Raw genomic sequence first — 13,420 nt, forward strand, 5'->3', positions numbered from 1 at the left:
AACTGCTGAAGCCCGCGCGCCTAGAGCCTGTGCTCCGCAACAAGAGAAGCCGCTGCAATGAGAAGCCAGCCCACCACACGCAATGAAGAGTAGCCCCCGCTCGCCACAACGAGAGGAAGCCCGCGCACAGCAATGAAGACCCAACGCAGCCATAAATAAATAAATAAATTTATTTAAAAAAGAATCCGCCTGCCAATGCAGGGGACACGGGTTCAAGCCCTGGTCCGGGAAGATTCCACATGCTGCGGAGCAACTAAGCCCATGCGCCACAACAACTGAGCAGCGAAGAGTAGCCTCCTCTTGCTGCAGCTAGAGAAAGCCCACACGCAGCAACGAAGACTCAACGCAGCCAAAAATAAATAAAAGGCAGTCACTCTGGTTGCATGGAGTGCCGAGGAACTCAGAAGAGGAACTCATGTGACTAGATATGTTTCTGTGTTGATGTATGAAGAATAAAACTAACTTGTGGAGCCTGTGATTTGATTTCATGGGCATTATATTCATATAAAGTTTCCTTTAGAAACAAATGTAAGGTAAAAAAATAGTTGATTAAAAAATAATAGTAATCCAGCTGGGACACAGATATGCCCCAGATCATGAAGATGGTATGTGAATGAGGTTGGGGGAAATGTCCCAGTTCTATCCAAATACCCTCCCAGCTTTGACCTCCAGGATTTCCCAAGAGGCAGCCACCAAGAGAAGAAGCAGAAATGTCAACTCCCTTTTTTTCCAGGTTGCCCCAGGCATTGAGCTCCACCTTCCCTCCTTGACGGTGCTCAGGCCCTGGCTGACTTCCCAGTCTGAAGTGGTTCACGTGACGGACAGGACAGTGTGAGCAAAACACATCCTCTCCTCCCCGCCCAAGGGGGCTCTCTGCAAGCTGGGGGTTTACCCCCCTTTCCACTTGTTCGCTCCATCCCACCCCTGGACTTTTTTTTTTACTCCCTGAACTTCCCTCACACCCCGCTGAAGCGAAGACTCAAAGTTCAGAAGGAAAGAGCATCTTTGAAAACATGGTCATAACTGCTCCAGCCTATGTCTCTCCCCAGGTTCTTGGACAGGTGTTCCTAAAGTTGGGGTGTGCAAAGAATGGGGATAGAGCCCACCTATAACAGACTGTTCTACTTCCCAACTGGCTGTCAGGTGTCACTGCAGCAAGAGGGATTTAGGCTAGATCAGGGATGGTCAGGACACTTGCCATAAACAATGAGTCACAATCCTGTGGGGAACCACGTGGCACCATGTGCCACCGAGGGGCCAGCAGAGGAAGAACGAGGGTGTTGTGCAGTCACTTCTGAATAAATATGGATTTCCTCTGGATAAAGGAGCACTGTCTATAGTATCATATTTTATTATAATGATGCTTGGCCTGTGAGATCTTTGAGGATGAGAATTGTCCTCTTCTTTGCACGTCTAACATCTAGCATTAATACAGAGTAGGTGTTCGATAAATGCTTGTTGAAGGAACGAATCAACACAGACCACACAAGTACACTCTGGGATGCTGGGGGCAGGATGGGTGTGTGATACAGCACCCAGATGGAGGTCGCAGCCACCAGATCTGTGTGATCCCATTAGAGTCCCGGGAAAGCCCACCTCTGCATCAGAGCTTCTCTGTCCAGAAGAGCGTGGAACTGGAGAAGCTCAGTGGAAGAGCTGGTAAAAGCTGGGGGAGGGGCCAGAAGGGGCTGGGGAGGAGCCTGAGGGATGTTGAAGGCTTCCCCCAGCAGGGAGCGGTCACCACCAGCTGAGTCACACAGAGGGTTCAGGAACCGTCCTTCACTGTCCCCTGCTCTGAATCCCCACCCCTGCCCCTCTGCTGCCACCACGTGCCCCGAGCAGGTGAGCTGAGCCTTTGAGTTCAGAAGACTCCATCTAGTATTAAAACAACGAGACACCAGGCACCACCACACACCCCTCCCCAATACAGAAACAGTAGGGCGGTGGGCTCAGCCAGCTGCTTCCGCTGCCTCACTTTCCCTGCCACCAGCTCCCTCCTCATCCTGCTCTCCATTCTGGAGCCTGCGCACAATGCGGGTAAGGTCCAGGCTTCGGGTTAGCGTGTCCAAGAGCATCTGGTCCTTCTGGACGCCCTCCATGAACTCCTCCAGGGAGAGTTCCCCTGGGGTAGAGAGAAAGGGCATCATGGGCAGGAGGTGTTCACATCTGCTGTCCGAGACCCAGAGCTGCAGTCTTGTAAAGGGGACAGAACCAAGGCTGGAGGAAGTGGCTGTGAACGGAGCTGGCCAAAGAGCCAGAGACCAAAGTCTGGTGCAGGCATCCCCAAAAGCCAGCTCTGTGGCCGGGGCGGAGGCAGGCAGAGGAGGTGGCCAGCAACGGCCCTTTTGTGCCTCCCTCTCCCCTTCTGCCCTCTCCCCTGGGGACCCTGGTGACACCCCCAGTGACCCCTCCCCTGGGGACCCCCAGCGCGGCCTCACCATCCCCATTGACGTCAATCTTGGAGAACACTGTATCGGTGAACTCCTCTGCGGTCATGGTCGAGTCGCTGCAGGGGTTAATGGTTCGGATGGCCTGGGAGGGAAGAAGTGAGATGACCCGTCCTAATTAGTCTCAGCGGTAGGAGCGGGGCAGAGCGAGCACGTCAGGCTCCCAACAGCGTGTGTGTGTAAGGTGAGTACAGATCAAGGTGCCTGAGGCCTCAGGCAGAGCTGGGACTGCGCTTCAACAGATCTTGGTACAGATGAGGAAACTGAAGCCCAGAGAGCAGAGGAAACCTGGCCCGGGTCACGCAGCTGGTGAGGGCCGAGCCACCCAGGGGAAGTCAGTCCCAACCCTGTCCGCTTCCTAGCACACTGTTCCGCCAGCTTAAGACCCAGCCCCAAGCTCTCAGCTCTGGCTCCGCCCCTGCCCGGCCCTCTGCACCTGGAGTTACCCGGATGATGGTGAGCAGCTCATCGCGGTCGATGCATCCGTTGCCGTCCACGTCGTAGAGCTTGAAGTACCAGCGCAGCTTCTGTTCCACCTTCCCCTTGAGGACAAGACTCAGCGCCGCCACGTACTCCATGAAGTCGATGTAGCCGTCCTGGGTGAGGGGCATGGTCGCCTGAGCACCCTCCGCCTGGGCCCCGCCCCGGCCCCGCCCTCGGAGCCCCCGGGGCCCCAGGATACGCTGAGCCCAGGCCCGGACCCGCGCCCCGCCCCCTTGGCGCCCACCAGCTTACGCCCTCCTGGACGCCCGTTATAGCTCACCCTACCTGCCCCAGGACGGTTTATCAAATGCGATAAACCAGTCCCCGCTAGAGTGTGAATGGCTTATGCTATCCCTTCACAGGTATTTTGGTTCCAGCCGTCACTGGCTGCTTCCCTGTGATCCTCAAACTTCAGCCTTCCAGTTTGGGGGGTGGGGTGTAAGAGTGTGTAGGTGGGAGGAGAGACAAGGACTCCCCAGGGATGGGGGCGTGGTTTGGATTAGCTCTAACTAACCGAGATAAGGGGTACAGGTAGACGGGGAGGCACCGAGCGCCTTTCTCATTCTTCCCTTTATTCTTCGTAACTTACCGAGCACCAACTACGTGCTGTGATAGGCTGAGGATTCAGAACTCCCTAAGATAGAACCCTGTCCTGATGGGAGCGCAACGTTGAGGACGCAGGTTCGAATCCTGGCCTCACCCTCTCAAATATGTGGGATCTGGGACAAAGGATTTAGTATGTCTCTGGCCCTCGATTTCCTCATGAGTAATAGTTATAACAGCTGCCACCTCCATGAGATTGTTGTGGGCTTAAATGAGTGCATGTGTGTAAGGCACTCAACACTGCCTGGCACATAGTAATCACTCAGTAAATGTTAGCTATTGTTATTACCACTATACTATTACTATTATTATTATTACTATTATTATTATCAAGAGATCATTGTGCCATCATGATGTATATTCAGTGACAGCACATCTGGACAGGACATTATGGACTCACAGAATAGGGGAGCACCCAGGCAAGGGCAGCAGGGAGGCTTCCTGGGGGAGGCGCTGCCCTCATTGAGTCTTGGAGGGATTGGCCAAGGGGGAAGGTGGTGCAAGATATTCCTGCGAGATATTTCCCCAGAACCCTCCAAATGTTCAGCAGCTGACCCTCTGCCTGGCCCTGCCAGCCCTACCAATAGGGTCAGAGAAGCAGGGAGCACAGGCCTGCTTCTGCCCACCTCCCCCAAGCCAAGTGAAGCTGGGAGAGGGAAGCCTTGTCATGCAGAGAGGCTGGGTACTGTAAGGAAAGGAGCACTGGACTCAGAGCACGTGACTTGGAGTCCAGTCCCTGTTCCTCCACTTACAACCATGACTCTGGAACCAGGAAGTTACTGAGAGGCAGATTTGGGGTCAGTATCAAGAACTCTTTAACAGGCAGGGTTGCCCGTGGTGGAATGAGCCTCGTGCAGTAATGACCTCCCTGTCACTGAAAGTGTGCAAGCAGAGGCTGGGGTAACGTTATTAGGGATGTGGCAGAGGTTGGGTATGAAGGCCTCTGAGATCTCCCGATTGTGTGCTGGCCTTTGGCCTTAGGTGAGACCTTAACCACCTGAGCCCCGTGGTAGGTAGGTAGGTAGCCCCGTGGTTCACACTCATAGTGAACATTTGCGTAGTGCTTCCCCGTGTTTAAGGGCTTTCCCATATGCCTTAGCTCAATCAGTCCTTGCCCAACCCTCCTTTCAGGATCATTGTCAGGATGGAGTCAGGCGCCCCTGCAGCCACGCTCAGAGAAGCAAGAAGCCCGCTATCGAAGTTTCCTCTGGGCAAGGGGACACAGGGTGAGGGTACTTTTGCTTTTCATTTTTTATCTTTCTATATTGTTGGAAACTTTTACAATGAGCTGTAGTTTTTTGGTAATTAAAATAGTTTTTAATTTTGTAATTTTTTGTAATTTAAAAAAAATGGCTAAAAGGGGGCAATGGAAAGGTATGTGCACTGGTGCCAGAAAGACCTAAACCATGTCTTAGGAGAGGTGTGACCTCGGACAAGTCACGTAGCCTCTGCGAGTCTCATTTCCTCAGCTCTGAGATGGGAATGACAGTATGCGCTTTTCAAGATTGTGGTCTGGGTTAGATTCAGTAATAAGACTACAGCGATACTTTTTTTTCATGCTTCATATGATGTTTTACTCACTTTACTCTTTTAATCTCGCAACCACCCCTGGGTATTTTTGTCTGCATTTTCAGATGAAAAGCTAAAGTTGAGAGAGGTTAGGCCACACACTAGTGAATGACAAAGCCTTTCCTAGAAACTGAAGTCTCCTGAATGCCACCCAGTGCTCAGATGCAGGGATGGAAGATTTATATTGATTTGTGTGCACCTGTGAGATTGCCGGGTACAGCCAAGCCCAGGCAAAACTTTGAAGTAAACAAAGCATATGGCGGTTACCCAGGTCACACTCCCCACTCACAGCTATGCCCCCAAACCCTGCACACCCAGTGCAGTACCCTAGGATACAGCTCTCTTCTAATTCAGGGGCTGGCAAACTTTTTCTATAAAGGGCCAAATAGCACATATTTCAGTTTTGACAATCAGTAAAATAATGGGTGTGGTGTGTTATAATAAAAATTCATTTACAAAAATAGACCCATGGGCTATTGTTTGCACTCCCCTGTTTAATTTCTCTCTGTATCAAAACTTCCCAGTCTTGTGTCCCATCTCGTAGCTAACCTGCCCTACTGCTTTATGCTGGCGACAATGGTTGGAAGCAATGTTGCCTGAAGTGTGATTTAGCCCATTGGTGTGTACAAGGCACTTTAGATGTTACAAAGATGCTGTTCAGTTTAACAATTAGCAGGTATGTATTTAAATTAGTGTATATTATATAATATATAACTATTTCATAAAATTCATAATTTCTCACATAGTCATTCACTCAAATTAAAATATTGATTGAGCACCTACTGTGTTCCAGCCACTGTTCTAGGTGCAAAGGCTACAGCAATGAACAAGAAAGACAGAAATCCCTGCCTTCATGGAGCTCCCATTCCAGCAGGAGAAATTGACAATAAACATAGCAACTAAAGGTTATTCAGTATCATGTATTAGAAGATGAGACGTGCTCTGGGGGAAAAGGGGAGGAGTAGGAAATGCTACGGTGGGGGCTAGTCCTAGTTAAATGGGGTTGAAACCAGCAGATCAGGGCAGGTGTCAGTGGGAAGGAGATATTTGAACAGAGTCTTGCAGCAGGGGAAGGTGTGAGCCAAGCAGAATTCTGGAGGAAGAGAGTCCCAGGCAGCACCCAGGCCCGAAGGTGGGGATGTGTGTGGAATTGAGGAGGTCAGGTTTGGGACAGTATAGGTGGTGCTTACATGTGACAAGAGATGGCATATGAATGACTCAGGTTAGGCAAATACAGGGTTGATGGGTTGCCCCTCCCTGGTGTCATACATGTAATCTTAGGGGGTCCTTCTGAAGGTTTCCTTAACAGGCAAGAAGCTGAGCTATTTCAGTGCATTTGGGTATAAGGTGCTGAGGCTCAACCATGGACTCTGCCCCCTCCTTTTCGGGAAAGATCACTTCTTCTGGAGCATCTTGGGGGACTAGCCCGATGATGCCATCCCTCTTGGTCTCCATAAACTGGGCTCCAGTACTCTGACCCTGCATCCCTTTCAGGAAAGCCCTTGGGCACCATGGTGCTGCCCTTGAGGCTGGGACTCAAAGCCCATAATCTGCTTTGGCCCCTTGATCCTAAACATTAGTGAGTTTTAAATAGCCTCTGAACCCCAGCTTTCCCTAGGAGCCCTGCCTACAATGATGTTGGGACCCTATGGGCAGTGAGTGGAGCCGGGAAAGCTCTGGGTGACCTCTCCCTCGCGTGCAGTGGACATATGGCAGCATCACATCCCCGCCTTCAAGGGAGCACCAGCCGGGGTGGGGACCAGCAGGGGTGGGGAGATGGGTGTGTAGATTTACGTTTTTCTACCACTACGTCTTGACTGAATTACTCCAGATAAATGGAAGATTTGCTATGAAACACCAAGAAACGTCTTAACTAATGCTCCCGACCTCCATGACAGATACAGGTGAATAAGCTGAGGCAGAGAGGGGAGGAAATGGGCTCCAGGCCACCCAGCTGATGAAAACTAGGGGCCCAAACTCACAGTGCCCCCTCTATCTTATCAGGAAGTCCTTACCCAATGCACCCAGGTGATTCCTTGGGGAGACATATAATTTGACCGCTGCGCAGACCTTTAATCCCTCTTAGGATGAACTGAGGTCACCGGGTGTTTGGGAGCTGGAGTAGCCTGGGTTCCCCAGTGACCAGGCAGCCCTGACTGTCCCCAGTTCTAGTGTCCACAGGCCATCATGGGATGGGTGACCCAAGCAACATGGGCCTGCCCATCCCAGACCAGCCAGGCTGAAGGTCATCACCCTGCTCTCTGCTCTCCACCCCTCCTCCTGCTGCATCCCGTGAGCATCTAATGGCCTGTGCAGAAGCACCACATACAGTGCCAAGCACTTAGTAGGTGCTCAACGACTGTCTTGTAAGTGTTCATATTTGTTCTGGAATAAACTGTGCATGTGGAAGAGGCAGAGGAAGCCAATAGGTTTGGCCTCTGGGCGCACTGATCGGGGGCCTCTGTCTTCCCCTGGAGAGTGAGGGCAGGGACGATGGCTGATTCATTTCTGAACCCCCAGTGCCTGGTGCACAGTAGGCGCTCAATGAACGTTAGAAAACTGGAATCCCTGATGTCGACACTCGACCTCCCAGATAAATGAAGTCACTCCTCCGGCCATTCTCACACCTTCTCCTCCCCACCCCCCATGCTGGCCGGGGGGGTGTCCCTCCAGCACTCCCCACCCAGACCCCTGCTCACTTTGTTGAAGTCAAAGGTCTCAAACATCTGCTCCACGTACTGGCTGGCCCACGGGCTCAGGTTCTTGAGGCCGAAGAACTGGCGGAACTCGTAGAAGGTGAGCTGGCCGGAGGGGCACTCGGTCATGAACTTCTTGTACCACTGGTGGCACTCGGTGCTGCTCAGCTCCTCCACCGACTTACCGTCCATGACGTTCCCCATCGCTCAGGCCCACGGGAGGCGGATGCCCCAGACGGACTGGTTCTTTTCCCTGCTGCTCCTCGCACCTGGGCCGCTGGGCTTCCTAACACTGGGCCCTCCTCTCCCACAGGCCTGAGTCCCGCAGATCTGAGCGAGGGAGGGTGTGGTGAATCAAAAAGTGCAGGGAAATGATAGGAGGAAACGAGCAGAAGAGAGAAGGTAATGGGGGCGGTGCAAGCCTACACCCAAATCCAGGGGCTGCCGGAGAACTCGCGTTAAAAGTCCCCACTAAATCCTTGCAGCCAATGGAGACCTACTCCCTGGGAAGAGGAGTGAAAATAGAACAAAGCTTAGAGGAGCAGAGGCCCAGGATTACAGCCCTGAGCTGGAGGTGAGAGGATTTTCTTACCCAGTTTGCAATCTCCTTATCCCTTCTCACCAGGACAGAGTGGGTGGCCAGCCAGCAGCTGTTCTGATCCTGTCACTTCCTCTGCCTTCTCCTCCTGTTTTGAATGGGTTCTCAATGTTTCTGGTTCCTGCCCTCAGACACGGCATTGAGGTACCTGTGAGAAAGAGCTGGTTTTTCTTCCAGAGCTGGGCCAACTTTGGGCTCTTGATAGGGCTGCTGTGTATAGTTATTCAGGCTGTGCTCTGCACTTGGCTGTCACAACCGAGGGGTTCAAATCACACCATGGATGGCTAACATATGAGAGTGTCTGGGTGATGCAGAGTTTGTGGGCTTCCAAGATGAGTCCTAAGCAGCCAAAGGGAACCCCCTCCTACATAAAACTGCACAAATATCCATAGCCACACACACAGAGATCCTGTTCTGACCACACGCTCATATTCCTGGAGGTTGCATCTTTCCCATCCTGGGACGCTTGAATTCAGCCCTCCATCTGACCCTAAACCTGATACCATCACCACCCAGGGGCATGGGGATAGGGGACATTGAGTGTGTGTCTAACAGCCTGGGTGTGTGTGTGTGTGTGTGTGTGTGTGTGTGTGTGTGAGTGCAGGCACACAGTTGCATGGGTGTGCTCCTACCTGCTGGTCCTAGAAAGCTCCCAGGCCAAGCCTAGGGGCCCATCTATGCAGCAGTATCTTTCTCTGACACCTAGTGGGATGCTCTCCGGCCATAGAATTTAAAGCTTGTTCTTTTCTGGAGTCAACATTTAAGTGCACTTAAGCTGGATGCTACTGGGAAAGCTCAGAGCCAGCACTCGCCCTGTCCTGACCCTTCCCTGTTTCCCTCCCTCCTCTGCTATGCGGACCACCCCATCTTTATTTAAATAAAAAGCAAATTAGAACCCTCAGAGGCAGTTTGGGGATGGAGGCACCAGGAAGATGGTGGTTTTTATGCAATTTTGTGAGAAGAGTATCAGGCTCTTGATCTTAGGAGCATTTCCTGAGAACTGGACAGAAGGAGGACCAGGGCCTGGAGAAGGTCAGCTCAGAGAGATGGCCCAGCTCTGTAGAGGAAGGGCAGTCACAGCCTTCCAGCCATCAGGGCTCAGTCCTCTGTATCCACGAGCTGTGACCACTGGCTGGGCAGAGGGAGGAGCCCGGAGTGATGGGGTCAGTGTGCCTAGGTACTCCTCAGCTCCAGCAGCTCTTCCTCAAGTGGACACCCCCTTCCAACAGCTCAGGGCACAGAGGAACCACTGGAAGCAGGACCCTGGACACCTGGAAAGGGATCTCCCTCTTTGACCAAGGTGCTCCGGATGGAATGCGACAAAGCTCCCTGAGAACTAGAGGAGCCTGGGAGGGCTGCTTCTCTGGCCCTGTCTTATGTGGCATCTGCCAGGTAGAACTGGAGGTGCGGGTGGGGGCTATGTGCTCTGGGCAGGGTCTGCCTTCTCAGACCTGGTCTTCCCCCAGGAGCAGTTCTCTTCCTTTCCATCATAGAAACCACTGGGTGGCCTCCTTTCCAGTTTTACCACTCTTTTTGCCCATTATCCTCAGAAAGTTCATCTAAAGGGCCCAGAGCTAAGAATGCTCCTTAGAAACCAGAGAGAGAGAGAAAGACTGAGACAAGAGTGACGTTAATACTGTTGTCCCTGTCACTGTTGTGTACATGCCACCTGTGACGAGAAGGAAACCACCAAATGTTAACAGGCTCATTTCTGAGTCATGGGATCATTTTTTATTTTTTTACTTTTTTAATTTCTTTGTATTTATTTATTTATTTATTTAGGCTGCTCCGGGTCTTAGTTGCAGCATGCGGAATCTTCATTGCGGCACATGGACTCTTAGTTGCGGCGGCACGCATGTGGGATCTAGTTTCCCCGACAAGGGATTGAACCCAGGCCCCCTGCATTGGGAGCGTGGAGTCTCACCCACTGGACCACCAGGGAAGTCTCACCAGTGATTTTTTAATCTTTGCTTTTTCAAAAAAAAATCTGTATTTTTAAAAGTGGTTCATAATGAATATATGTTGCTCACATAACCAGAGGATAGTTATTTTTGAAAAAAGAATCAAATGGGACTGTTTTACTTCTCTTCTACCTAAAGTGATCAATTTATGGTGCATTGCGGGGGGAGGGGAGGGCTTGGATCTGCCTACTTTGATCAAGTTTTCCAGAACATGTTTTTTTTGGGGGGGGGGCTTGGGGGCAGGAGGGCTCCTCCACTGAACTTGCTTGGAGCCCAGGCTGGAATCTGTGTCCTTGAAGAGTCATCTCAGGCCCAGGGTTTGAAACGAAGAGGTCAAGGAGGAGATGGAAGCTCATCTTTCCATCTCTCCTTTCCAAACCTCCCCTATGAGGTTTCCTCCTCATTCTTTATGTGTGAGCACAAAAGCCACCTCCTCTGTGAAGCCTTCTGAATCTCTGCAGAATTCATCTTTCCTGCCTCAGCACACTAACATCTTGCTTATGTGTTATATTAGTTTTCTATGTCACATAACAAATTACCACAAAGTCAGCAGCTTCAAAATATGTACCTATATTACCTCATAGTTTCTGAGGACCAGGAGTCCAAGCCTGGCTCATCAGGGTCCTCTGTCCAGGATCTCACAAAGCTGGAATCAAGGTGTTGTCTGGGCTATGTTTTCACCTGAAGGCTTGACTGGGGAAGAATCCACTCCCACCTCATTCAGGTCCTTGGTGGAATTCATTCCCTGTGGCTCTAGGACTGAGGGCCCTGGCTTCCTGCTAGATATTGTCTGGAGGGCACTCTCAGGTCCTAGAGGCTGCCTAAAGTTTCTAGAAGCTGCCCACATTTCCTTGTTACATGGGCTCCTCAACACAGATGCTTATTTTGTCAAGCCAGCAAGGGGAATCTCCCTCTAATCTGCTAAAATGGAATTTTATATAATGGAACCTAATCAAGGGAGTGACACCCATCACCTTTGCCATATTCTGTGGAGTAGAAGCAAGTCACAGAGGGAGGGGATTGTACAAAGGCAGGAACAACAGGAGGTGGAAACCATTGGACGTCACCTTAGGGTCTATGACAGTCACACTTCTACGATAACATAGACACAACACTCATTTCTTTCTGGAATTATAAGCAGCTGTTTATTGCCAGCCTGCCCTCAGGAATCCAGCAAGTTCCCCGGGTAGAGACTACTGTCTTACTCATTTCTCAAAACCTCCCAGCACCTAGTACCACGGATTCCACATGGTTGTGTGCTGGTTATTCGGTTTGCCCCTCCCCACTCCTTCTCCACCTTTCTGGGTCTGCTCTGAGCCCCAGGAGGCTGACCCCTGTGGACTGGATCACCTGGGCTCCCCAGCCCTCTGGCTTCAGTCTGGATTCGTCCATTGAGAAGCACTGGAAGGAGATTGGAGGATGGAAAGAGACAGAAGCTGGGTATCTGTTCCCCTCCTTCCCTGTTGGGTCACAGTTTGGGCCCCAGTTGTCTTCTCTGACCTTCAGCTACAGCTCCTGCCAGAACCCTCTCCAAGCTCCTGTGACAAAACCCCCTCCCTCTACCCCTCAGGCTTAGGGGTAAGAAGGGCCTCCCTCTGTTGCCACCCTCTGGGCATACCACCAGTCCCTTAATTGTGCCCGCTTCTCTGCGAATAGTCCCCTCATTAAACTCTCCCCAGTTACCTTTTTGAGATAACATTTGACTGACAGGGGCTTGAGCTCAATAAAACATTACTGAATGAATGAATGTATGCATGATTAAAGAAAGGATTAAAGAGAGCTAACGTAGGATGGAGCTATTAGGTGTAAGACACCATGCTAAGCTCGATGAATAGGCTCATGACAGCCCTGTGGGGTGGGTGTTGTTATTTCCACGGGAGACAAGAGAAATCAGAGGCAGAAAAATCACATTCTGAGGTTCACGAACATTTTAAGTGGTGGTACCAAAGTTTTTCCACCTCATCATCTTGCTTTTAGCCTAAGTTTTTAAATCTCTGGGGAAAGCCTGAATGGAGCTAGAGGACCCTGTAAGCCCCTTAGTCCAGCACCTTCCCCTGTGGCCCCTCTGCCTGAGCAATCCCATCGACAGGGAGCTCACTCCCGTTGGGTGTGGGGCGCCATCCCGGACTCCAGCCCAGGATGGGAATGGAATCCCACAGCTTCCCAACCCCAGATCTCGGTGGGTTTAGCAGTCCTGCTCTCCATCCTTCCCCCAAAGACATGGAGGATTGGGATCCACAGCGAGGCATCCAGGAAGAGGTGAATACACAAGAGGGGCACAGAGGGGCAGAGTGGGCAGCTCATGCGGTGGCCCCGTGAGAGAGGTCTGTGGCCTCCCCTGGCTGCTCTGTCCACAGGACTCATTCCCGGGACAGATGCGATACCAGAGTCAGAGGATCCACCGGGCTAAATGATGCCAAGGAGAGGGAGCAGGTGGGGCAGGGGCACAGAGGTGGAAGCCGTGCCCAGAAGGGATGGGAGGGGTGGCAATCCCAGGCCTGACTGACCCTCTCCAAGGCTGCCCGTCTGCCCACTAGCCACCTCCACAGAAACACAACAGAGCCCTGAGCACAGGTTCTTGGCCTCCTGGGACTATCCCACCCAGACCGACCTGGGACCTGGGCCGGCTTCTCTGAAGGTTTCCGGGAAGCGTCCATGGAGGCTGCTCTACCAAGGTGAACCTCAAGGCGGCGACCTTCTCCAGGAGAGAGGAGGAGGCGTCAGCTGGGGGAGTGAAGATGCTGGCCCCGCCCCCGCCCAGCGAGGCTGTCGGGTCTGGGAGGGCAGAGGTGATTCTTGTTCAGCTTTGTAGCCCAAGGACCCAGCCCGCACTAGGTGTTCACCCAGTGTCTGTTGGATGATTGATAGGAGGTATAACTTTTGGTTGTATGTAGACTGAAAACTTGCATGTTATCTCTGCCTCTTTTCAAAAGCGCCCTGAAATGGCAATACATTTCTAAAAGCTATCAATACAAATCCACAGAGACCAAGAAAAAGAAGACAGTAGATGAGAGGTTCTAATAAAATTTTGGACAAGAGAAGGCAGATGGACAAGCGGTGTCT

The 13,420-nt window shown here is 51.7% G+C and overlaps 1 protein-coding gene across 5 annotated transcripts in view; it reads right to left on the reverse strand.

Annotated features, from left to right (window-relative positions):
• Nucleotides 1-269: 269 nt before the first annotated feature.
• The window catches only part of LOC118903869 (guanylyl cyclase-activating protein 1), a 30,761-nt gene continuing 17,610 nt past the window's right edge, over nucleotides 270-13,420 (reverse strand). The window contains exons 2-6 of one of the 5 annotated variants that reach the window (XM_036869364.1): nucleotides 8,421-8,544; nucleotides 7,802-8,128; nucleotides 2,894-3,043; nucleotides 2,439-2,532; nucleotides 270-2,122 (exon numbers count right to left, since the gene is read on the reverse strand). In XM_036869364.1, coding sequence (XP_036725259.1) covers nucleotides 1,950-2,122; nucleotides 2,439-2,532; nucleotides 2,894-3,043; nucleotides 7,802-8,002 — 618 coding nt within the window. In that variant the 5' untranslated portion in view covers nucleotides 8,003-8,128; nucleotides 8,421-8,544 and the 3' untranslated portion in view covers nucleotides 270-1,949. Of the gene's footprint in view, nucleotides 2,194-2,438; nucleotides 2,533-2,893; nucleotides 3,044-7,801; nucleotides 8,545-12,968; nucleotides 13,053-13,420 lie in introns of all 5 variants that reach the window. The other 4 variants (XM_036869363.1, XM_036869365.1, XM_036869367.1 and 1 more) reach the window with 4 other exon arrangements.

Source organism: Balaenoptera musculus, chromosome 11, assembly GCF_009873245.2.
Source record: "Balaenoptera musculus isolate JJ_BM4_2016_0621 chromosome 11, mBalMus1.pri.v3, whole genome shotgun sequence".
Classification (NCBI taxonomy): Eukaryota; Metazoa; Chordata; class Mammalia; order Artiodactyla; family Balaenopteridae; genus Balaenoptera; species Balaenoptera musculus.